The following is a 26,121-nucleotide window of genomic DNA, read 5'->3' as shown; positions in this document are numbered from 1 at the left end:
TTATTGTTTTTGCTGCTCTGTCTTGGTGGGTTTTTTTCTACCTTGTCTTCCAAATCACTGATATGATCCTCTGCTTCATGTAACCTACTGTTTATCCCTTCCAGTGTATTATTTATTTCAGATTATGCATTCTTTATTTCTGACTGGTCCTTTTTTTATGCTTTCTAAGTCTTTTTTCCTATTGTTGAGTATCTTTATAATCATTATTATAAACTCTCTGTCTGATCAATTGCTTGCCTCCATTTTATCTAGTTTTTCTTCTGGAGAATTCCTTCATTCTTTCATTTTAGGATTGTTCCTTTGTCTTCCCATTTTGGCTGATTCTTTGTATTTTCTGCCTTAGTTGTTAAAATAATCAATGATATAACTTTAAGCTGTAGTCCATAGCGGAGCCTCAGCACCACAAGGTAGAACAGGGTAATTCCTGTGGGTGGGCCTGTTGCTTCTCAGGCTGTTGCCACTTGGAGAGGAGTGCTCTGGCCTTAGAAAGATGGCTTCTGCAGTGTGGAGGATAACACAGCACACGGATCCTGGCATCTGTTCCTTCAGTTCTCTCCCCAGAGTCACAAACCCCAGACTCACCTCAAGCATCTCTAGTCCACTCTGCCCTTCCCTTGCCAGAGCCCAGGGTAAGTGGCTGCAAATGAAATTTTGTGCGTTGGCCCTTTAAGAGGCTCTCTGCATCTCCAGCCATCTCTCTCTGGCAGACAGAAACTCTGCTGCTTTTCACAGTTGAATGCTATCTGAGTTCCTTTCTGGTTCTGGTGCTGTAGGCTGGGAAGCCCATCTTGGGATTTAGACCCCACACTTCTAAGGGGAAACCCCTGCTGACTGAAATATCCCTCTGGAACTTCAGCTGCCACTTGTGGGAGCCCAGCCAGGCCTCTTGCATCTCTTCCTCATTTCCTACCGGTCTCATTGTGGTGAAGTGGTGTTTCCTGTCTGTCCTTAGTTATAAGGCACCTCTCCAGGTAGTGTTTAGTAGGTCATTCAGGATGATTTCTCTACACTTTAGTTATAATTCCAGATTGGTCCTGGGAGGAAGTTAGTGTAGCTTCCACTTACTCCTCCACCATCTTGGGGGGATCAAGGCTATTCTTTCTTGATACTGTAGCTTTATAAGATGTCTTATAGTTGAATAGTGTCTATATTAGCTTTTTTCACAAATATTTTGGGTGTTCTTTTAAATTTTATGTATATATTTTAGAATAAGTTTTTGATTGTTACAATAATTTCAGCGTGGATTTTGATTGGGATTATGTAAACTATATAGATTGTTGTGGCAAAAATTGTTGTTATTTGAACTGTACTAATTTATGCAACTTTGTATGTTGCATAAGCTTTGTATATCTCCCCATTTATTTAGGTCTTTTTGATATGTTTTGTCAACATTTTGTACTTTTTAGTTTATAGAGTCTGGTCTTTTGATTAGTTAGGTTTATACCAAAGTATTTAATATTTTTAGCTATTATAAATGGATTTAAAATTTGGAGGTTTCAAATTTTCATAGCTAATCAATAGAAATACTGTTGACTCTAATAAACTGACATGTATTCCATGATTTTTTGGCACTTTATTTATTTTTTTGATTTTATTGATTATGCCATTACAGTTGTTCTATCCCCCCTTCATTCCCCTCCACCCCGCACACTCCCTCCCTCACCATTTCCCCCTTTAGTTTATGACCACGTGTCTCAAGTTCTTTAGAGTCTATATTTCCCCTACTATTCTTGCCCTCCCCCCATCTATTTTCTACTTACTGTCTATGCTACTTATTTTCTGTACCTTCTCCCCCCTTCTCCTCCTCCCATTCCCCTGTTGCTAACCCTCCATGTGATCTTCATTTCTATGATTCGCTCCTGAACTAGCTGTCCTTTTAGTTTGCTTTTGTTTTAGGTGTGGTTGTTGATAACTGTGTTTGCTATCCTTTCACTGTTCATCTTTTTTATCTTCTTTTTCTTAGATAAGTCCCTTTAACATTTCATATAATAAGGACTTGGTGATGATGAACTCCTTGAATTTGATCTTATCTGAGAAGCACTTTATCTGTCCCTCCATTCTAAATGAAAACTTTGCTGGGTAGAGCAATCTTGGTTGTAGGTCTTTGGATTTCATGACTTGGAATACTTCTTTCCAGCCCCTTCTTGCCTGTAAGGTCTCTTTTGAGAAATCCTCTGACAGTCTGATGGGAACTCCTTTGTAGGTGACTGTCCTCTTATCTCTTGCTGCTTCTAGGATTCTCTCCTTCATTTTAATCTTGGCTAATGTAATTATGATGTGCCTTGGTGTGTTCCTTCTTGGGCCCAACTTCTTTGGGACTCTCTAAGCTTCCTGGATTTCCTGGAAGTCTATTTCCTTTGCTAGATTGGGGAAATTCTCCTTTATTATTTGTTCAAATAAGTTTTCCACTCATGGCTGTTCCTCTGCCCCTTCTGGTACCCCTATAATTCAGATGTTGGAGCGTTTAAAGATGTCCTGGAGGTTCCTAAGTCTCCCCTCATTTTTTTGAATTCTTGTTTCTTCATATTTTTCTGTTTGGTCATTTTTTTCCTCTTTCTGGTCCACTCCCTTGATTTGAGTCCCAGTCTCCTTTCCATTACTATTGGTTTCCTATGCAATTCCCTTCATTTCAGTTAGTTTAGCCTTCATGTGTTCCTCTAATTTGTGACTAAAATCAACCAGTTCTGTGAGCATCCTGATCACCAGTGTTTTGAACTGTGCATCTGAAAGTTTGGCTATTTCTTGGTTGCTTAGAGTTATGAGCTCTGGGGCTTTGAGATCTTCTTGAGCCATTTTTGGTCTGTTCACACCTGTTAATTATGAGGAGCAGAGCCTTAGGTGTTCACCAGGGCAGGGCCACACAGGTCACTGGGTTGTGATGCCGTATGTGGTGGAGGGGTCAGAGCAGGGCAATAGTTGGCCTCCTCTGCTGCTTCCAGCTACTGGGGACTGCTCAGTCCGTCTCACTGCTCACTCCTTTGCGGGTCTATCTGCCCACGAATGTGTGACTGCTGTCAGCCTGCTGCTCTGTGCCCTTGCTGGGTTCGCCCGTTGCAACCCCACGCCTGGGATCAATACCCCTGAGTCCGTCTGACTGAGTTTTCCTGTGCAACCCCGCTCCACCAGTTGCTGGCTTCGCTCCTCTTACCAGTCCGGCTGAAGAATTCGTTGTTATCAGACTTCCAAGAAGTTCAATTTTCTGTGTTTTGGCTGTGTTTTCTGTTGCTAAAATTTTGTTGTCTCTAAACTTGGTTGTCTGATAATGTACAGCGTTTCCACCTATGGCTCCATCTTGGCAGAGTCCATGATTTTATTAAAGTCATTATTTTTAGGGTTTTTTGTTTGTTGTATTTGTATATATCTTCCATGATATGTTCTATTTAGACAATAATGTTTCTGAATAGAGATAGTTTTAGGGTTTTCTTTGCAATCTAAATGTCTTTTTTTCTCTTGCCTTCTAGAAATGGCTGGAAGCTCATTATGATAGTAAATAAGATAACTTGCTCATTATCTTAGTGTAAAAAAATTTACTATCTTAACATTAAGAATAATGCAGTTTATAGGTGTTGCTATAGGTTATGTTTATCAAATGAGGAAGTTGAATTCTATTAGTAATTTGCTGATTTTTAAAAAAATATCTTAACTCAATGTAAAATTTGTCAAATGCTTTTTATGAATCTATCGACATGATCATATGACTTTTACTTTTAAGCCTGTTAACCTGGTGAATTATATGAATTTATTTTCAACTGTTGAGTTAGTCTTTGGTTGCTGGGATACACCTCACTTGGTTGCAATTCATTATGTTTTTGTATATTGATTTTCTTTTTAAGTGGCAGTTTTTCTTGTTCTGAAGTCAGCTTTGTATGGTAATTATATAGCAATTCTTTTATGGATTATCCATGTTTTATGGATAATATTCAATCATCTACTAATATCTTTTTCTATTCATTCATTTTTAATCTATCTGGATAATTATGCTTCCTGTGCATTTTCTGTAGATAGGAAATAGTTGGGTCTTGCTTTTATTTTCATCCAATTTAATAATTTGTCTTTTAACTGGTGTTTTTAGATCATTTACATTAAAATTAATTATTGATATACTTACATTTGTCTACTAGTTTATTAGGTTTTTTTCTTTTTTCTTTTTTATTCTTCCTAATATCTTCTCTTTTAAGTCATTTGTGTTTGGGGGTTTTTTTTGTAACTTCTGTTTTTATTTTCCTGAGAAATTCTGTTTCCACTTATTTTAAAAGTGTTTGCCTATACTTTCTGGGCCATTTATTGGTCTTATTTTGAATGTGCAAAAATGTGCTCTGGGTAAAAGACAGGTTTCTTAACAATAATTGTGTCATCGCCCCCTTACCCCAGGTCTTATTGCTAGGTGACCCGTGAGAGCCTTTGGGAAATTTCCCTACATCAGCAGCCAGACCCTCCATAGATGAGGAACAAGGAAAATGGTTTTTCTCTGCTCATAAAGAGGAAGGAGGCAGCTGTCTTTCACCCCTAATGAAAGAGGCTCCTTGGAAACCTGACTGCCTGAATCCAGACTTCAGCTGTTTGATATGTAAATAAAATCTTCCCAGGAGCCAGATAACTCCACCTGTTCAAATTTTACAACTTAGAAATGTTTCCAAGTTCTGAGGCTTTATCTTTTTGACTTGTGATACCCAGGAAAATGGTGAGCCAACCTCCCTGGCACATTGGGAGTTTAACTTAAGGATCTACTCTAATCGTTTGGCTCTCTCAGGGACACTAGAAAAGTTTTATTATCTTGTTAGAGAAGCGTAATTAACTAGACAAATAACTATATCTCTAATTCTCATGGTATTTGAAATTTCTGAGGAAGCTAGGACTTTGTATAGGAGAGAATTAGGAATGCTTAATTCCCCATAGTTGGAATAGTTGCGTTAAAATATTTGTCCAGTGATTCTAATATTTGGGTCATCTTGGGTTTGCTTCTGCTGATTAATTGTCTTTTTTCTTAATTGGTATTTAGTTTTTTCTCACTTTTTAAATGTCCAGTAATTTGATATTTTGTCCTGGATATTTTGATTATATTATGAGATTCTGGATTCTGTTTAAACCATTTGAATTTGTGTTCTTACAATTGTTTATTTTAGCATGTGGCCAACTTAGTTAAGATCAGACCACATCTCCTTACCCCCTTTCTGTGGACTTGTTTCAATGTCAGTTTAGTTTTCAAAGCCTTTCCAGCACTACTCTGGTTCATCTCACGTGCGTCTCTCCCAAAGGTCAATCTGAAACTCAGTTAAGTGTTCACAGCCTTCTCTGTGCTGATTCTGTTACTGAACTAAAGAGGCTTATTTGCCTGAGTGCTTCAAAGCCAAATCAAGTGTGAATAGAAGTTTGCAGCTAAGAAAGTAAAGGTTTATTTTAAGGAAATGCTGCCACACCTGGAGTCCCAGGTAAGCCCTTGCTAAAAGACCTGGCTCTCTGATGGCTTCCCTGAGATGGGTTATATAGGTGAAAACCATTAATCATGGTGACTAAGAGAGTTAGGGTCATGGTCAGGGCCATGATCTCTACTGTTTGGTTGGTGCTAGGGTAGGAGTAGTTGATCATTTTGCTTCTGGTCCTGATATCAATCTTGGTGTCACCTCATCTAATTTTGGAAGGATCTGGTCAGTGGAGCCATTCACTTTTCTGGGTTTGGAGCTGAATTACAACCGAGGCCTAGATAGTATCTTCTTTTTAATTGAAATTTTATCTTATTTTTTTGTATTTTTAATTTATTGTCTTTTTCCATTACCACTAGTCTCCTTATACCTTCTCTCCCCCCTACAATCACCACACTGTTGTTCATGTCATGAGTCCTTTCTCCTTTTTGCTCAATCCTTCCACCTCTAACACTTCCCCGCCCCCTGCAACTTAACCCTGGAAGGGTTAATATTCAAAATTTATAAAGAACTTAGAGAACTCAGCACATAAAAAAACCAAAATGAACAACATAATTAAAAAATTGGCAAAGGGCCTGAATAGACACTTCTCCAAAGAGGGCTTACAGAGGGCCAATAGATATACAAAAAGATGCTCAAAGTCACTAATCATCAGAGAAATGTGAATTAAAACCACAATTAGATACCAGCTCACAAATGTCAGAAAGAATATCATCAATAAATTGGCAAACAATAAATGCTGGTGAGGGTGTGGAGAAAGGGAAACCCTTTTGAACTGTTGGTGGGAATGCAGACTGGTGCAGCTGCTGTGGAAAGTAGTATGGATGTATCCTCAAAAGATTAAAAATGGAACTATTTATTGTCCCAGCAATCCCACTTTTGGGAATATATCTGAAGGAACCCAAGACACTAATTCAAAAGAACATAAGCACCCCTTTGTTCACTGCAGAGTTATTTATTTAGATGTTCTCTTTAGTTTGATTGAAGCTCTGTCTCTGTGGTAAATAAACCTGAGGCTTTGTTCCTAAGATTGTTTAATGCTGATCAGGGCCTCATTGTCCAAGAGCGTAATGATTAAAGTAGTGGAAGACCAAGGGAGAGTGCAGGTATGTCAGCGTGTTGGACAAGGCCAGTTTGAGTCCAAAGGAAATGAGAAAAGGTCATATTAAAGAAATGAAGTTTCTGCGTGTTTATAGTTCTGGCTGGATGCATGCATGCACAAATTCAGGTTGGGGCAGGACTTCACACATAGGTATGAAGTACCCCTTTCTGTAGCTCCTGTATCACAACCTGTTTCTTAGTTTTTGATCCCCAAGGGTCCCCTTTCTGCTCTTTTGGAAAGAAAGCTAGGGCTTTAGTGCTCAGTCCTACAAGGTCCACTGGTACAGTGTATCTGGGGAGAGAAAGGAACTCCGTCTCCTTGATAGCACTCACTGGTACAGGGTGAATCAAGCCCACAGGGATGCACTCTCAGGGCATGGACAGCTGCTGGTGGGGAGGGCGACTGGGTCAGCACCTTTCCAGGCTCTCTTGCTGCAGGATGTGGAGGGTCAGCAAGGTTGCTGCAGTCCTGTAGGGAGGAAGCAGAGCACTGCTTCTTTGCTGGTGTTTATCTGGAGTAGGAAGGACAAAAACAAAATAACTCTGTGACACAATTCCTCTGCTTCTTTTTCCTGGACCCCTGGCTAGATAGTGTATGCCTTTCTTGGGGCTTTTCTGTGTGCACTCATTGGCAGTTCCACATTTTGGGTTACTCTAGCACCCGGGCCAGTATATTTTAGAGGCAAAACCAACCAACAAAGAAACCATAGCAAGGACAAAAATTAAAAAATTTCCAAACCAACCAACCAAAAACCCAACCAACCAACCAACAAAACAGAAGACTCATGATCAGATTGTGATTGTGCCTATGTTCTGAAGTTCAGACAGAATCTTCTGGTCTGTAATTTAGCCCAGAGTTTCTCACTGCAAATAGTGGAAGTGATCTGGTGGAATGTATTTATTCCATCTTTTTCAGAACCAAACCCAGGATGGTTTAAACAGAGTGGGGCAGACTGCATTTTAAATGAAAGCAAATGTTTAAAGTAGTGTTATTAAAAGTTCAGTGGGATCACTATATGCAGAATGCAAGTTTAGTTCCCTTTTCCTCTTTTTCATTTTTTATTGTTGTTTGAGTACAGTTGTCTCCATTTGCCCCCACCATGCCCCCAAAAGATGCTCACCTTAGTTAAGGACACACTTATATTCAGCCTAAATTTAACAGCTTAACACATATTGTCATGTGGCTTTTTAAAAAGTGACACTGAGATGTTATTTGAGTAAAAGGAAAGAAGTTTATAAAACGTTTTCAAATATGTGACCTTTATGTGCAATCATATTATCTTTTAACTGAGAGAATTGAGAGTCAGTTTTTAACTGACTCTGGAGCTTGTGATAAGCTGAAATTGAAATTTGTGCTTCGTGCATTGTAGCGTAGTTTCTGTCAGGAAAAGGTGGTTCTGGTTGCATGAACTTTTAATTTTTTGCTTGTAGGAGAGTGCTTCTAATATTTACTTGCATTTCCGACAAACTCAGCTAATCAAAATATGGAGGTTACATATGCACAGACCTTAATATCAGTCAAAATTCTTTGCTCTTCTATTTTTATTTATTTTTTATGACATCGTATTTATCATCAATTATATTTTATTCTAAATCATATTTTCCTTCTATTTACTAGAAGGAGATAGAACCGTGAGCATACAGACAGAGACAAGGTTTCAATAAAGGAAGAGTCAAAAGATCCAGGATATTGCCCAGCTTCTGGTGGCGACTTGGCTATCATAGTTACCAAGAACACCTGATCTTAAACTTCTCATGGACCTATTAGATTGTCCTGTAGTCCTTCCAGGAAGGCTGAAATGGAAAGTCATAAAAAGATGTGCTTAGAATCTGTATCCCAGTAAAACCTGATGAATTCCAAGAGTCAACTCTATGGACAAGATTTTCACATCTCCCTCTTAGTCTGTTTCTCTTATTTCTTAAACACTGAAAAACTCATTCTCTTAACTGATACATTTAATGAATACTAAGATCTTGCTTCTGAAATTATGAATTGTGAATATATATTAATGTTTTCATTATTAAACCTGCATCTATATTCTGTAGTTAAATATGTATCTATTCCAGAGTATAATTCAGAGGTCTAATTAAAAATATTCAGACTCCAGATAATATATATTGCATATGACAATTTAGGAAACATATTTTTCATGATTAGTAAGAAAGGGAAATAATTACCTACACAAAACTTTATCTTTGTCAGTTGCTATTTATATTTTTTAAAGTTTAGGGGTATTTAGAATGAAAGGAGAAATATCAACCTATTTGTTTTTTATATCTTTTTTTTAAAGATTTTATTTATTTATCTTTAGAGGGGAAGGAGAAAGGGAGAGAAATATCAATGTATGGTTGCCTCTCATGAGTCCCCTGCTGGGAACTGGCCTGCAACCCAGGCATGTGCCCTGACTGGGTATCGAACCGCGATCATGTGGTTCGCAGGAGCGCTCAATCTACTGAGCTACACTAGCCAGGGCTCAACCTATTTAAATATATACTATACTTTAATATGTTTCTGCTGACATTATTATCACAATTTGTATCAGCAAAGTGAGGTAGGCAAAAGGTAGGCAGTTAAATGGCAAAATTGAAAAACTGTGCTAAAATCGATGGCATTTAACAGGAATTTTATCACTAAGTGTTGGAGTACTTACAGAACATAACAGGACACCTCTCAGCCTTCAAGACTTTGTATTGCTATTCTATTACAGTTGTCCCAATTTGCCCCCCTTTGTCCTCTCTGCCCAGCCCACCCCCTGCTCACACAGTCTCCACACCGTTGTCCATGTCCATGGATCACTCACACATGTTCTTTGACTAGTCCCTTCCCCTTCTTTCCACCATTACCCCCTCCTTCTCTCCTCTATGAATTAAGTGATTAACTATTTATTATATATGATATCTTATAAGAAAATAGTATCTCAATTCATATTAGGTTTGTCTCTTCTATATTGGAATCCACTAGATATAGTTGGAAACTAGCATTCTTTATTGGCTTCTTCTCAGTTCTTAGCACAATTGCTTAACAAAGTGATAATTAATATTCATGTAAAATGTTTATATTGGTGCCATAACCAGCTTTTATTCAAGTACCAAAATCTTACTTGATATTTCAGTGCTTTTCCAGGATTCTTAATAGTGAATGCTAGATATTATTTTGACTTTGAGTGTCTTAATCTGTTGGAAGTCTCATTTGTATAAATTAAAAGTAGACGGAATGTTGTTTTATATATAACTATAAAATATATTATATTTTATAAAACATATAAAATATGTAAAAACATGTTTTATAGTTATATATAACTGCATATAACTATATAATATCTATGCCTTTTTAGTTTCTCAAGTAAAATTCAACAAACGTATTACCTTTTATAAGACTTAATCAAACAGAAATTCTATTAAAATTACTACATCAAAAACATTTCAAGAAACCCTGTGTAATTCTCTGTTCTCATCATAAGAAAACAGAGTCCTAGAACAGCTTTTCTAAGTTTAAGAGGACATTATCCTTGGAGATGACACACATGAGGAGGAGCCTTTGTAACTGTTTGAACAGTTGATTAATCTTTAAAAGCCTAGCATCTTGCTAGACATTTGGGATGCTTTGATGGAAGTTCAAGGAAATTGGATCAAAAATTTGCTAGTTCAGGTCTTCTGAGCCAGAACTACTGGGTGTCAACGTGGCCCTTTATGCTTGGTTCTCTTTCACAGTTCTGGGTAGACCTTTTCACTCAAAGACTTGTCTTTGGGGAGCAAATTGGGCTTCCTGTTTCATTCTTTCTCGGGTAGCTTAAGTTTCAGGTTGTTAAGTAGTCCTTGCAGTACCTTTAGAAACTTGGAAATCTGATGTTAAAATATTGCACTTAAAGTAATGTGCACATATAATTTGCCCTTTGACGTTTGTTGTGACCAATGTGTCATTGTTTGTTTTCCCAGGTATCTGTTTTGTTCACTAGTTTAGGAATGATTTCTTCAAAGTTGAATATATTTCCATAAAGTGCATATTCAACAAAGATGCCATGCAATTTCAATTCCACCCAGCATTAAGGAATGCCTGCATTTAAATAGTTGTAAAATACTCAATATTCTCTGCAGTACATCAGTATGACTATGATGAAGATGTGGAATTGGGCAGTTTTCTAGATGACTCCAATGTCACAGAATGAAAAAGCATCCCTCTTCTTCAGCTCCTTATATTTCATGAGGCTGCATGATTTAAATTATGTTTTTTAATGGAAATACTTAAAAACAGAATTGAGAAGCCTAAGTAATATAGCTCACTAAAGACACAACCTTTTAAATTCATTAAAATGTACACAAAAGTGGCAGCACACCAGTAACAATGAATGACAGACATTTATCAGACCTGTTAACATAACCTTTATATACTCACTTTGGGTGAGATGATTACCATTTAAGTTATATCTTCTTCTGAGGGGGGGGCGTATCTACCTATTACTCAAAGATGCTTCATAGAATTTATACAGAAGGAATGAATGAACGTGGCTTTTGATTGTTTACCCACAGGATATTTGGCTGGCTTCTGTCCCTGTTGCCAACAAGTATTTCGATGCTTTCGTTTTTAATGATTCAGGAGTTGAAATCAGTATTTGCATGTCAGTGTCATTGCTGGGGCCAACACAGAAAGCTGCCTCCTTTCCTTTGTGGTATCTTTCTAATGCTGATAGGTGAATATAACATTTTATCCACTATAATAATGAACCTCATTTGCATGCAATTATGAAAAAGGATCATTTCTCAGATATTTTTAAGTATTTATGTACAGTTGGTGAAAGTGGGAAACTTTGATATTTAGAGAACAATGTCAGGTATTATTTCTGGTTTTAAAATACTCCCTGCCCTTAGAGAAAACCAGTCAACATTTTCCCATCCATGTCTAAAAATGCTAAGAGTGGGGATGAAAACATGGTGAACTGAAAATAGCAAAATGAACAAACAGCAAACTAAAAGTTTTGACATTTAATTTAGTTTAAATTACAATCACATTGTTCAGACAACAAAACATCTGGATTACTGCTTTTTTTACAGTGCTTTGAACTGATATCTTGGCATTTCAAAAACTCGGGCATGTGATGCCAGTGAACACTTTAATGAATGCTTTTGACAATTATAACTCTGGTTAGCCAGGTAAAAGTTTTTCTCATTAAAAGGTGAGTAGTCAATCAGAACTATAGGATTGAGCCTACCCCATCTATATTCCATCTACTATAGACAAAATATATATTCTCTTCCATGAAATGGTGACTGACTATACTAACTATCAAAACAAATCTTTGGCCATGAGATTTGTTTGTACTCTCAGTGCACAGGCCTAAAAAGTAAATAACACCGTAACAGATTGGAAAGCTGTTCGGAGCATTTTGAGCCTTGAGCCTGGCACAGTGGGAGAGCATCGCAGTGCATGGTGGGGATAGCATGCATCTTAGAAGCTTTTTAGTCGCCCCAACTAATGGAAAGAGGGTATGAAAGTCTTTTTTTTAAAGATTTTTACTTATTTTTAGTGAGATGAGACAGGAAGGATGAATAAAAGGAAAGAAACATCAATGTGCAAGAGAAACATGGATCCGTTGCTTCTCACACACCCCCATTTGGAAACATGGCCCGCAACCCAGGCATGTGCCCTGACCAGGAATCAAACTGATGACCTTTTGGTTTGTGGAACAACATCCAACCTACTGAGCCACACCAGCAAGGGCTGGACATCTTCACATTAGCAATAAAGTTAATAAAACACGTAGTAAAAAGTTATTTATTTAACACATGCTACCCTCAGCCCTGTGGAAATAAACAGCTAAGTGGATGAGAACTCTGACAACTCAGTACTCAAAGTGGGTGCTAACAATAAGATATAGGAGAATGTTGATTTGTATGTTTAATTAGGGCCATGTGAGGCACACAGGCTTTGTTCCAAACATTCTAGCAGTTCATTGAGTTTTCCAGGAGTTCAGGGGAGGGAAAGTTCATTTTCGACTTGGCTTAATCAAAAGAAAAAAAGTATCTTCATGCAAAGTTTGGGACTAGAAAGTGAAATGTCCCAGACTTGTTTATTTTTCTCCTACCTATCTGTCTGTGCCTAGTTAGTCTAGTTGACCAGCTTCTTCTTCATGTAATCTAAGCTGCTGGAGTTCCTTAAGGCTCTCCCACTTTTCTTCACTGCTTTCTCCCTAATCACATCCATGCCCACAGCTCTCCTTAGCATGTATACATAATGGCATTCAAATACACAGCTCTAGATCGATACTCTCCCCAGCGCCAACTGCTTTGACTGGTATGTTTCAAAGTTACTTCAATAAAACATCTCTAAGATGTATTATGTGCTCTTCCTTCTCAAGCCTAGCCCTCACTAGCATTTTCTTTCTTAGAAAATGACACCACTGTCCAACTCCTGCTCAGCCAAACACACAGAATCATTCTTAACCCTTCTGCCTTCTCTGTGCTCCATATCCAGTTTATTATCGAGTTGTATCCACTTCACTTCTACATGAACTCTATAGTCTTTACTCCCACTACACATTCTTAGTCTACTGTAGTGGCCTCTCAGGTGGTTTCAGCACACAAACTGTGATACTCACTCTTAACTGTCCTCCATTTATTCTCCACAATGAGACAAGTTTGGGTTTTCCAAAATTCACTGTGACGTGAAAGAAGCCATTCTGAAAGACTATGTAACACTCTGGAAAGTGACTTAGGAGACAGTGAGAAGATCATGGGCTACTGGAGGTTAGCGGGAAGTGACAGATGAATAGGCAGAGCACAGGGAATTTTTTAGGGCAGGGAAGCCATTCTGTTAACTATTATAATGGTGGCTACAGGACATAGAATGTACGACACCAAGAGCAAACTCTAAACTACAGGCTGGAGCGATCATGATGTGTGGATGTTGGTTCGTGGGTTAATACCAAACACCGCCGCACTGAGGGATTTCGATGGTGGAGAAGGCTGTTTAGAGGAGAAGGTATATGGGGACTTTCTGTACTTTTTTCTGCACATCTGAAAGTACTCTAAAAATAAAGTTAATTTAAAAATTCATTTGATCTTGCTTGCGTCTCTTCCTCGCCTCCTGAAAGTGCTTTATTACCTTCCCAGTGCAGCTAAAATTACAACTGGACGTCATTCGCACAGCCTCTCTCTCCCTCTGCAGCTTCACTTCCTCTTGCTCCCTTCTCACCCTCGCTCTGGTTTCCAGCCACTCGGGTTCCGCTCAGGGATGAATGTTCATGTGCAGTTCTTCCCCGGGGCTCTCTCCTTCCGCCAAGCCAATGTCTGTGAATCCTTTAGACCCGAGCCTGTCCTTTCCTAAGGGTAGGCTTCTCTGAGATCAATATCCTTCTGCCGAGTTGGTACGTTTTGCTCTATTTTGCATACCAAAACCCAAGTTATTTCCTCAAAGCCCTTACCACTTTTACATTTAGACATTTATCATAATTAAATACTTATGATATTATTGCTCTCCCCAGTAAAGCATAAGCACCAGGAGCAAGTGCTCAGTCTATTTTTGCTCACCACTGAGCCTAGTGCAGTGGCGGGAGCCCACGAAGTAGTCAGTAGATATTCGTTCAGTGGGTGACTTGAAGAGAGAATAACTGCCAAATGAGGTATTGGTATGTTGCTGTTTTCTCTAGCCATTAGAGGTTTGCAATCACTAAATATGTATTACTCTGTCCTCTCTGGTTGGGTGGTCACTCAAGAAAAGAAACATTCTATTCTCTGCTTAGTACCAGATGCAAAAATAAAGTCACGGTGTGTTTAGCCATGGGGCTGCCGTGGACTCCTCCACTAGGTGCACTGGTGGTAGCCAGCACCACACGGCCATTTATTTTCAGAGGCCTGTTGCAATTTATTTACATGGGGTGTCCACTGCACATTTTCCCTGACTTCATTAATGATGACTGAGATGAAGAAACAATTCCCATACTTTCCAGGTAACCTACGCAATTTGTCTTAATTATTGTCAGCCTTAGACAAGTAACCACTGTGGGGATCCTAACCACTCACCCCAGTAGTAATGATGTAGATTGTGAATTAATAGCTATGGGTTTTTTGGTTCTTTGACATGCACTTCTTTTCCCAGTTGAAATAATTTACACATACACACTAAATGATTGCTTTTCCTTATTGCAGTCGGTCCTTTCCCATGGCACTGTGGCTGACTGCGCTGTTGTTGGCAAGGAGGATCCTTTGAAAGGTCATGTTCCCTTAGCCCTCTGCGTGTTGAGAAAAGGTGAGAGAGCTTTGTCCTCCCTGCCTGTCTGGATCCTGAAGGATTAACTAAGGTTAAATCCAGTGCTTACCATCTGAACTTTCTCCCTAGGTATAGATGCAACTGAGGAACAAGTGTTGGAAGAAATTGTGAAACATGTTAGACAGAGCATCGGCCCTGTGGCTGCTTTTCGAAATGCAGTTTTTGTCAAACAATTACCCAAAACTAGATCTGGCAAAATTCCCCGGTCGGCTCTGTGTGCCCTTGTCAATGGCAAGCCTTATAAGGTAAGTTTTCAAGGATGTTTAGTGCTGGGTTCTGACATGGTTTTTCCCCATTTCTTTGACATCAGCAAAGATCTTAAAAGTGGTTTTCAAGCATGAATTGTATCCCTACAACACACATAATAGCACTTTTTAAAATAGTAAGTGAGAAGTCACATAGTCACTCTTTCTTTAGGAATAAAGGTTTGGGAAAACACAGATTAATTAAAACCATATGCTTTGAGAATACAAGAATTCGTGTGTGAAACTATTTTTACTGTGAGTAAATATGTGAGTTAAATGCAAATAAACTTGTGGAAACTCAATCTTAGTGAATTAAAGGTACATTTTCCTTCATTGTAGTCAATAGTGGCCATTAGTGAGAAAGCAAGTAACCGAGGCTGGCTGTACATGTTTACACTCTTCTAAGTGATACATATGCTACTTGTATTGAGTTAAAATTATTTTAGAAAATTTTAGGCTAATTCAAGCATATATATTTTTTAAAATTTGTATGTTATACATGCACAGATATACATATTTTAATAGTAGAGTAGTTGTATGAGCAAATGCAAAAAGAATTTCTTTTCTTTTTATAGAGGCACATAGAAAGCCCCATAACAGGAATTCTGGAGAAAACAGTATGAAGGACCAATAGTTTTGCTAATAGAACAGTTTATTTTATCACTCTGGAAACTGTAGCTGTTTAAAATACATTTAAAAATATTAGGTTCAAAGTTTCCTATTTTTGAACATTTCCATATGAGTATCATAAGATAATGGGAAATACAACATTGCACCTGATTGGTTAATCACAGGGATGGTGAAAGGGGTGCAAGGAAGTGCATTCATGTCTTCCCCCCCTTTTTTCCCCCAGATAACACCTACTATTGAAGACCCCAGCATTTTCGGGCACATAGAGGAAGTGCTGAAGCAGGCATCATGACTTTTTGAGTCAATTTTTCTAATTGAGGTTGACTTTTTAAAAATTATGTCCCAGAAATAAATATTTAAGTAGAAATTACTAGCCATCCGGAATGGGACTTGTGAAGCTTGGTCTAAAAGAAGACACTGGAAACTCTAGTGAAAGATCAGTGCCTTGTGTTTGATTAGACTCAATGAGCGTTGCTATCAATTACCTGTAATGTGACTCATTATAGTTTGTCTAGCACTTTAATTTTAGAAAAATATATCTAATGTATGATTTTTAAAAAGTGTTCTTCCCACCAAAAGCATTTTAGTTGAAGATGACATTAATATAGAGCTGTTTCCTAAAATCAGAAATCTGCAGCTTTGACCCAAAACCTAAAACTCAAGTCAAAGTCAGAAAATAATTACAATTTTTCTTATGGAAATTTGCAATGTTTTCTAATATTTTTGACATGACCACATGCATGATCATCATCTAATTAGGTGATTTTCTAGGTAGGGAGGCCTGTTTAGTCATTTCTTGAGGGAAGGCTGATAATGACCATTATAAGATACTGACTTCCAGGGCACAGCTCTGGGGTCAGGTCATTTGTTATTCAGTCAAGGGAAATCCCCTGCCTGGGTCCTCCATCCTTTCTCTTTGTCATGGAGACAAGGGCTCCCAGGAGCCCCGCCTCCTGGCTCCTGTTCTTAGTTGACTGTCCACCTAATGATTCCGGCTTTTATGGAAACAAGAAAATGATGTAGAAATGAGGTGGGCTAGCTAAGAAAGCTCTTCAGGAGGACATGTAAATTACATTATGCTAAGAGAAACAAATAAGTACAGATTTTCATGCAAAATTTATAATTGAAATAACCCACTAAAACAATATTATGACACCAAAGTATATCCATTTTAAGCTTCTATAAAACTATTGAGAATTATTGTTTTTTAATTAAAAGAGTTTTGTTAATAAGCTTATGGTAGTGTGCCAATTAACCTGAATGGACATATACAGATAATTCAATATGTGGTTTACATAGGGGTGGACATGTTATCCGTAATCAAAGAATACATTTAAACACAAAAAAATACACCATGCCCACTGAGTCTTTGATGGTACTCAAACACTACTTAACCCTTCAGTCCAACAGGGACGTTATTTTCAAAGAGCAGCTGTCCTAACATAATAGCCTGCCTACATCAAGTATATGTCAGAGGTAATAAGTAAAGGGCTTATTTACTTGTTTGTTTTATACAAAATGCTTACAAACTGTATAAAGACATTTTGACATAAAATATTGATGACTTCTCAAGTCAATTCCTATTAGCTTAAGCTGGCTTCCTGATTGCTACACATGGAAACAATACATTTATCTAGTCATTCCCACTAATTTTTTAATAGCCTGAGTTAAACCAACTAGATAGACAATCAGTTTATAATTTGACGCCATTGGGCTCCTTAAACTGTAGCTTCTATTGGGTACATTTAGTCCATTATCACATCTGTAATCTTAACAAATAATCCATGTTTAATGTCTTAGCATTTAATTTTATTGCCTAACGCTTTCATATGAGATTCAGTTAATTTGAAATGGCAGCTTCTTTATCTGAAAATGTATTAGGTGCAAGGTACAAACACAAAGTGTATTGTACTGACGCAAGCAGTGAGTGAAGGTGCACCTTTGGTCATTCCTGGGAGTCAGAGTCTGTTCTTCCTGGGAGTCACAGCTGGAGCACACTTCCCCAGGCAGTGTGGGCTGTTTTCCAGTGGGGTGGGAGGAGAACAGTGCGAAAAACTGGGAAAGTGGCTTTTTCTTGTATGCGATTGAGGAAATTTATCTCCTTTGCAGGGTCAGAGAAAATAATGTTACTTTCATATTAATAAATGTGGGGCAAGAGAGACAAGTCATCAGACTGTTTAATTTTGGAAGGAAAGGTAAATTTTCTATTTTAATAGTTTAATCATAAAACACTTTTACTACCCAGTTCCTAAAATATTTAGAATGAAATGTATCTTTAAAAATAACGATGTAATGTTACTAAAAATCCAATCACATTTAAATCTGCTGAAATAAATTCTCTGTGATCTTCTTTCGTATTTCCGTAATTGTTTTTTACTGTAAGACATCGGAAAAATTAAAATATAAATATTTTCTTTTAAAATCTATAGAGTGTTCTTCAATTGGGCTATTTTGCTCAAGAAAATATATTGGGTATATACAATCAAGACCTGTTTTATATTTAAAAAGCAGCTCAATTCATATAAAATTATATTTGTAAAGGTTTCAATCGCTAAAAATGTGAAAATTCATAATGTTGCTAGATGGTCATTAAATGGATTTTACAATCTGACAGACACTATTCTGTACATTGAAGAGTACTTTATGCTTATTTGAAACAAATAACTGCATCTTTTTTATCCCTATATATTGGAGTGCATTATAAATGATTAATATTTCTCGATGGTGATGACCTCTCTCTTGTATGAGTAGATGCAGATCTAGTTTACATTGTTGCAATATTATAGTTTCTAGTTATATTTCATTTTTGTAAGTCAACATCCCCATGTTCGTTTGAGCTACAAAAGCTCTTTCCCATTGTTTTTGCCCTGATAGTGTTTCCAGAAAATTTAAAATCACTCTCATTAGCAGGTTTAGGTCTCCCTCTTGTGGCCAGCTCACTTTTGAGGAGAGGCCCTAAAAACAATTTTAAGTCAATTGTTAAACTTTATGTGACCAGAAAACAAAGCTTAAACAAAGAACTGGAAGTATTCTTTTTTTTTTTTTATTGACAATGGAGAGGGTTCTGTTACCATTACCTTTTGACTGAATCTGCTTAAACAAAAATAGACATCAAAACAAATGTAATGTACGTGCAAACATAGCAAATTAAATACAAAAATGGAATTACTCATGACAGGTCTTGCGCTTCATAAGATCAAACAGCAGAAAATCAGCAGTTAGATAAATGTATTTTTAAATAGGTTTTACTTTGAAATCTCCCATATAAACAAAGAATAAACAACAGTAACACCACCAAATAAAGCCACAGGGAAGAGATTACTCTTCTATACTTTATACACTATATATGTTAGTCATTCTGTCTCTCGTTTATTTCCTCTGATAAGATTGACTTCAGGGAAGTCAAAACAAGGCTATCTTGGCTAAAAGCTTATAATATTAGACACGAGTCCGGCTGCTGCCCTGTTACACGGACAGAAGGGAGGGGGTCTGGGTTTTGTTTTCTCCAGTGGAAACGAGCTCAGACCCTGCAGTGGCACGTTCACTAAGCAGTGCTGGCTGGCGGGCGGGCGGTTCGAGACCATCTGAATGAGCATGTGGTTCTCAGTAAAGGAAATTTTTTTATTGGTCCACAGGTAACAAGAGAAGATAATGGTTTTTTTATTTATAAATTTTTTAAATAATTGTTTTGACTCTTGTAAACAGTTTGGCTTTGTTTTCTATTGAAAAGGAGATCGAGCCATCACAGTGCTATTTCTAAGGATAGAGGACGTCCCTGATTGCCTTTAAAGGTCTATTTTTGGCTCCAGTTCCAGGTTAAATCATTCTTTTTTACATGATCAGAGGCAGGTTTTCAGCTTTAAGTATTGACAGACTTGAAGGTGAAGCGTGGAAGCATGAAACATGCTTCCAGGAAATGTCGGTCTGACTGTTAGAATTCAAAAACTGTAAAAATGGTGGAATGGTAAAATACAAACAGTATAGAGTATTGTCAAATGTTTGTACTCAAGACTCCATGAACCATAGATTTCATTTTTTAGAAAATCATATTTATATCCATTTACATAAGACTTACACATTTAAAAAGAAATACATACACAGTCATACATAAATGCCTAGTATATTACAATAAAACATGAAAAACAAGTGGCTCCATTTCATAAAAGCATCTCTTGTACAGAATTTATGATGTGGATGATGTTTATTATTCAAATGACAGAAGCATTTTCTTACACTTGTCATAAACTAATCAAACTTAATATGTGACTTCCCCCCAAATCACATTTTCAGTTTAATAAACCATTACTTGTGGTTATTTCCTTAGCCTTCAGTCTTCGCGAAGGTGTTCGCTGCTCCTCTTCTTAGGTGGTAGTGCACTTTAGGTAGGGTAGACTGAAAAGACGACATCTAGAATATTCAATGGACAGCGTCAGGTCACCGGAGGGCCCCGGGCTGGGGAGCCCACCCCGCTCCCCTTGGTGTCCCTGCATGCAGCCTGCCTCCTTCTGCCCTGAGAGGTAATGAGCAGGGTGTCATCTAGGATGTAACCAACAGGTGTGTGTAATGAACATTTGCTCTTCTCCAATTTTGTGCAGGCAATGTCAATAAATAATATTTGCTCAATTCCGTGGGAAGTATGGCAGTAATATTTTCAGAAAGGTGTTAACACAAAATATTAGCAGTTCTTCTGACAAATGTATGGCTTGGTCATCAATAAATTGGGTGTCGTTGACCTATTCTATGGAATATATTTGTATTCTGGCTCATATTTTAGAGCTCTTATAAAGATACTTTAATTTCAACAAAACATAATGATAATAAATAACATATTTAAAGAATCTGGGTCAGTGATGAGGCATCATTGATATCTCTTTCTCATAATATATTTAGAAAAAGTTCATGATTACTTTTCCTGACAAAAAATAATAAATTTGTTCTTAATTTAATAACAAAAGTGCTAATGTCTCATCAAAATAAAAAATCGGTTGTCCTAGGTTAACTTAATGTAAATAAATACCTTTCTCCCATTTAATGGTAAAAACTAGGAAATATAAACTTGAATGCCGTGCACAAAATACAGATTGCAAATAAAAAATTATTCTACCCATCAGTCAAGAGCTTAGAAGCAAATACTACTCAACATATTAAATAAGTCATTTGTAAGATAGTGAATTATTCATTTCTGGGAAAATTATCATGTGTAGAAGGTATTACAAAGAGCATTTTGGAAAGCCTCTTGTTTAGCCGAATTAGCCAAATTATTTTATCCTTTAGATCATGCCTAATTAGATGCCAAATTGCATGCCATAATTAAAATTTTCGTGTTAGGGTTTTATATTCCAAAATGAAATATCTTATCTGAAGGCTTTTTGTTTTATCATCAGCACCTTCAAACAGTGACCTGAGAGAGGCAGCGTGGCAGCTCCCATCCTAGGCCCCAAAGACCAACAACAAATTGTGTGGTGCTTTTAGTTCAAGGCAATGAATAAACAGCACAAGATGAGCTGTTCCTCTGCCTATAACTGCTTCCTCGTTCCTTCTCTGCACATACATTTTGTTCTAATATTTGCCCTATAAAATATGTTTCCAAAATATTAATTCATTGTAGATGGTAAAATATTTTGGTAAAACAAGGTTTTAGGTTAAAAAAAATGTTCTATGAGAACTTGCCATCTTTAATCTAGGAGACCACAGTTTTACTAAGACTGCCAATAGAACCCCATTTTGGTATAGATTTGGAATCTCATCAGTTAATATTTCTGTAAAAGAAAAATGTCTCGTATCTCATGGTATGTATCAAGGTTTGCTGTTAGTCCTGTCTGTCCTTCTTACAGAGTAATTTAACTTTGTTCTCATGCTGCTAGCCCAAGGCACTTAAAATTCATATTTATTTTCAACAAATATAAATCATATTGATGAAAAACCACATATTAAAAATTCAAAATTTCCAGTTATTCTTTTTTAAAAGATATAAAATCACCTGCAAATCTTTTTCCACCTCTGCCATTATTTGACTCTGAAAATCACTGTTTATTTCAGCTTCCCCTATATAAAATAATCAAAGTGTCTTATTCTTTAATTGCCACACTCTCACCAGTAAATATTGCCATGTGCATCAGTATGAAATGTACTACACAGTAGGAGAGTGTGGCAGCAACCCGCTGACACGTGCTAAAGTGGTGCCAGGCCTCCAGCAGACAGGCCTCAAAGGACAGCAGACAGACGGTGATAGGAAATCCTAGAGTAAGAGTTAAAACATGAAGATTCCTTTCCACCCTCTAGGAAGACAGGTGTTACCTCCCTTCTGTACTGCTAGGCCATACCAAAGACTACGGTGTATATTGTGTAGTCTGTGCAGGTTTCGATTTTTGTGGGCATTTGTTTTTTGTCAGCCAAGGAAAACTACTCACAGCAAGTCAGTGCTGCCTCCTTTGAGTGGCTGGTCAACATGAGTATGTGCGAACAGTGGAGTTGTCTAACCTCTGCAGCCTGGAAGAAGCAACTGCAAACGGAGAAAAGGGCTTTAGAGGGACTTGGATGATGGAGTACAAACTTTCAGATGAGAAGGATTATGTTCCCTGCATAAAGGGATCCTGAACACCTTAGGTGTTCTTTCTCTCAGGTATAAGCCACTCCTATTCCTCTTCTCTAGACCAAGTTATTAATGAAAGTTTATTCCAAAGTGATTTCACGGAGCTTTGGAGCTGTGTATCCTTCTTAGATGAAACCGGTAACAAGAGCAGCTCCCCAGGGGGCTTCTGGTTTTCAAGCAAAAGTTGCTGTTGGAGAATTTATTAGGGTGGATGTTTTCCCCTCCAAGTATTGAAGAGCTTCTGCACTAATTTTAATCATGTTAAAGTCCTCATAAATTTTGCTAGCATGTCCTATAATATTAACAAGTTAGAAGAAATGTAAATCAAAGACCACAGTTTATATCAGAATGAATTATAAGGGCCATAATAACTATAAAACTTAAAAAGAATGATTCTAGGTGATTGTCTTAATAAGGAGAGTGGGCTATTTGTTTTTTAAATGCTTACCAAACAGAAACAGCTCTGTGACTAGCAAGTCTAACTGTCTCTCCTCCAGAATGGCTGGTTTCTTTGTGAAGTGTGTAGCAGAAATCTAATGTCCACAGAAGGAAATGCTCATTGGGAAATGACTGTTGGTTTTGTGTTTGTTTAATTCTCTTCTCATGGTTGTGCTTGTTTATTTAAGGCCTACTACCTTGCTCAAAGCTGGGGATTTCTGATGAGTCTGGGTTTCTAAGATTAAGTATAGAACTTGAAATATTCAAACATGTGGGATGAGAGTGGAGTTCATTTCCATTTACTAGATCTAACTAAATGAATTATTTACTTAGGAATAGAAGAGTAAAGAAACACAAAGCATGCAGGTGTTTATCATTGTTCCTAGATGTGGACATTAGCCAAAACTGTCCTTTTTGAAATATTATAAATCATCTTTAAAATGTGCATAAAGGGCCATGAATTCATGCATTAGCTGTTTACAAAAGAGTGTGGTCTGATGAAAGCAAAGTAAACTTCAAGCAGAGCAAACCAACTCAAGAAGACAATTCCAAAAAGCTATGCAAGGTCAGAGAAGATGCTAGCATTTGCTAAACAAGCTTTTCACTTTATAAGCAGAAATGCAAAACTGCTGTACCATCCGTTGTCATTTTCCTCGACTGCCCAGATGTGGTGGTTAACCTAAATCCGGCCGGCAGGGTTTCCGAGGACCCCGGCATCATGCTGATCCCGTGCACCTCGCGGGCAGGAAACTGCCGCCTCCAGGTCGACCCGCGCCTGAAGTTCTTGTCATCGCTCTGCTGGTACAGAGTTAAAAACAGGTAACACTGTTTATTTACATTCAGCTTGTCAAATATACATGTAGAATATTATGCTTTATTTTGAGAGTTCTATTGATTACAAAATGAAAATGTAGGAAATTCAAAACAAATGTTTTACTAAAAAAGTTTTCATACAATTTCAAATCTAAGGTTTGTTACCTTGTACGTGAAACATCTTTGGAAACATAAAATAAAACTCCAACTTTTTTCCAAAAAGTGTACACTGAGGATGGTCTGCTGTACTATATAGAAATTGGTTTTATGGTATCAAATGATACACTTAGTGGAATAAATATTGGCTTATACACTCAGAAAACCATTCATGAATTTTGCTTTTATGTGTCCAAAAGATACATGCTATAAGGAGTCTATTTTTCATATAGTCTGGCTCATGCGGGCTACTATAACCTATAGTCTGTGTAAGAAACTCAGTTTGTCACATGCTAGATTTTAGCCGATATGGAATTGACTTAATTTGTTGACAAATGTGAGCAGCCTGGACACTATCTTTGTAATGAAGACATGTGCTCTTGAGATGCCACTAAACACATAAAGTAACTCCGGCTGCTGATTCTATTACATATTGATGATAAAACTTTCCCCACTCTGTGTATACACAAAATTCCTACACAGATACATTTATTTTGCTATTCAATTACATTGATAACCAGCAATCTGTAATTTAGTATTCAACTAATATTATTCTTTGCATCTAATTCTAAGGAAAATATTAATCATTCCACATAGATCTTACCTTTTTATATTACTAAATCTCCCATCCAGGGAAGGACCGTCTATGCCCTATGAATGTGTGGTTCTCCCTACTAACTCAGGTGGCTTCCTTTAAGCATGCATAATTATTGATATGCAGTGCAAATTTATTACTGTCATAAATAGGGAACACTCTAAGGGACTCTTCATCATAGATTGCTAATTTAATTATATAACACACAAGGTCACTTTGGGAAAAATAAAATAATGTATGTGATTGTATCTATCCACTGTTCTTGTAGAATTCTTATTATCAGTATCTACATTTTGTTCAGACTTGCTAGACATTTTGCAGTTTAAGAAATGTCTGCTATTCTTCAACTGTTGGGTTTTACATTGCCTAGATCTCCAAATGTTTATTTATACACAGAGGAAGCAAAATCTCACAAGTGTGGGCTCTCTGACTTCTTGGATCTTAGAGAAGTTGTTGCATAAACTTAAATATTCTTCAGTTCTATACATTGTTACATTACGTTGTAAGAACATACAACTTTTATAATGTATGCATTAAGGGCTCAAAAATAAGTCAGGAATTTAAGAACTAAAATCATGATTCCTTACATCTGCTCATTCGACTTAGTTACAAAAGCAGGAGACTATTGTATTTAAAAGTCTGTATGGGTATATGTAGACCTTGATTCAACAATTAAGAATAAGGATTAAAAAGATTATCAAACAATTTACAAAATTAAGATTAGTTAACTATTAACTGGTCCTTAAAAATATTACCCATTACCCTGATTGCACAGGAGGATGAATTTCAAGGAAGTTAGCCGAGGTCAAGACTGGAGAGTTTCTCTGTTAGACCTTCCTCTACAAAGGACAGATTAGAATCTATAAAACCAAGATCATCTGCCCTGCCCGTTTGAATGGGGAATTATTGCCTCATTTTAGTATTTCCTGGGTTCATTCACAAAACTATGTTAATCAGCTTTTCTTTATAGCCCAGAAACAGCTGCATTTTGCAACACAAAATTATGCATCTCTTCATGCTCAGGTTTCCACTCCCTGCTTCCAGAAAGACCCCGTAAAAACTCGGGAGGACTATTGAAGCCCACAGTGTTGGTCAGCGCAGAGTTTACTCCTGTGCCTCTGGCCTCCTCCTCTCAGGGTGCTGCTAACCTGTTCATTGTTTTCCAAGTCACATACACACGTGTATATGATGGGGAGGGATTCTTATGCTCCACATAATCCTCAAAAATTCTACATAAAATAATGAAAAGCTTCCCACTTATTGAAAGCAAGTTTTTCTTCTTCATTTTAATATCCTAAAACTTCCTGTGAAGATATACTGATATTGAAGAGATAATCAGTTCTTATTAAAAAGCTGAATTTATTAGGATTAGTTGTTATCATTACTTATAACTGAAAAAAACTGCTTTCAACATTATTTTCCATTCTCAGTCCATGGAAAAAACGGTCTGTTTTTAAATTACTTCTTAGCATTTCTAACTGCTGATGTGATCATATTTATGAATTCATGAATCTCTTTCAAAACTGAAATGAGTAATAAAATGTAATATTTAGGAACAATACTGGATTCTAGATTGTATCCATAAAGCAAGCATCTGATTAATTTCTGAGTCCTATTCCTTGAAGCCGTTTTGCTTGTCCTCCCGAGATCCCTTTGAGTGATAGAGCAGGACTCACTTCGTCCAGCCGCCGCTCCGTCCCCAGGGCCAGGAGGTTATTGTACTCCCTTTCAAGAATCTGCCTCGCCTGTTGACATCAAGTAACAGTTACCAGCACCGAAATCACATTTTCTTGAAAAGAAAATAGAGATTATATTTATCTGAGAAAGCATTACAAACCCTGTTTTATTTACGGTGTCTTAAGTTTTTA

The 26,121-nt window shown here is 37.2% G+C and overlaps 2 protein-coding genes across 5 annotated transcripts in view; one reads left to right on the top strand and one right to left on the bottom strand.

The window, feature by feature from the left end:
* Positions 1 to 23,324, top strand: part of ACSS3 (acyl-CoA synthetase short chain family member 3) — a 168,111-nt gene extending 144,787 nt beyond the window's left edge. The window contains exons 14-17 of one of the 4 annotated variants that reach the window (XR_008390354.1): positions 14,664 to 14,763; positions 14,854 to 15,029; positions 17,769 to 17,854; positions 23,306 to 23,324. Coding sequence is in view for 2 of the 4 variants with exons in the window: in XM_037158476.2 (XP_037014371.2) it covers positions 14,664 to 14,763; positions 14,854 to 15,029; positions 15,883 to 15,951 (345 nt within the window). In the remaining 2 variants the exon portion in view is untranslated. Of the gene's footprint in view, positions 1 to 14,663; positions 14,764 to 14,853; positions 15,030 to 15,882; positions 18,017 to 22,051; positions 23,280 to 23,305 lie in introns of those variants that run through there. The other 3 variants (XR_005084340.2, XM_037158476.2, XM_037158478.2) reach the window with 3 other exon arrangements.
* The window catches only part of PPFIA2 (PTPRF interacting protein alpha 2), a 467,265-nt gene continuing 460,918 nt past the window's right edge, over positions 19,775 to 26,121 (bottom strand). Inside the window, exons 29-32 of the mRNA XM_053658775.1 lie at positions 25,930 to 25,998; positions 23,325 to 23,487; positions 22,070 to 22,161; positions 19,775 to 20,066 (exon numbers count right to left, since the gene is read on the bottom strand). Of these exons, the coding sequence (XP_053514750.1) occupies positions 22,103 to 22,161; positions 23,325 to 23,487; positions 25,930 to 25,998 (291 nt within the window). The 3' untranslated portion in view covers positions 19,775 to 20,066; positions 22,070 to 22,102. The remainder of the gene's footprint in view (positions 20,067 to 22,069; positions 22,162 to 23,324; positions 23,488 to 25,929; positions 25,999 to 26,121) is intronic.

This window comes from Artibeus jamaicensis, unplaced genomic scaffold (assembly GCF_021234435.1).
Source record: "Artibeus jamaicensis isolate MK-2021 breed Jamaican fruit bat unplaced genomic scaffold, CSHL_Jam_final scaffold_584, whole genome shotgun sequence".
Lineage (NCBI taxonomy): Eukaryota > Metazoa > Chordata > Mammalia > Chiroptera > Phyllostomidae > Artibeus > Artibeus jamaicensis.
Note: the sequence above shows the minus strand (reverse complement) of the source record. Positions and strands in the feature narration are given on the sequence as shown.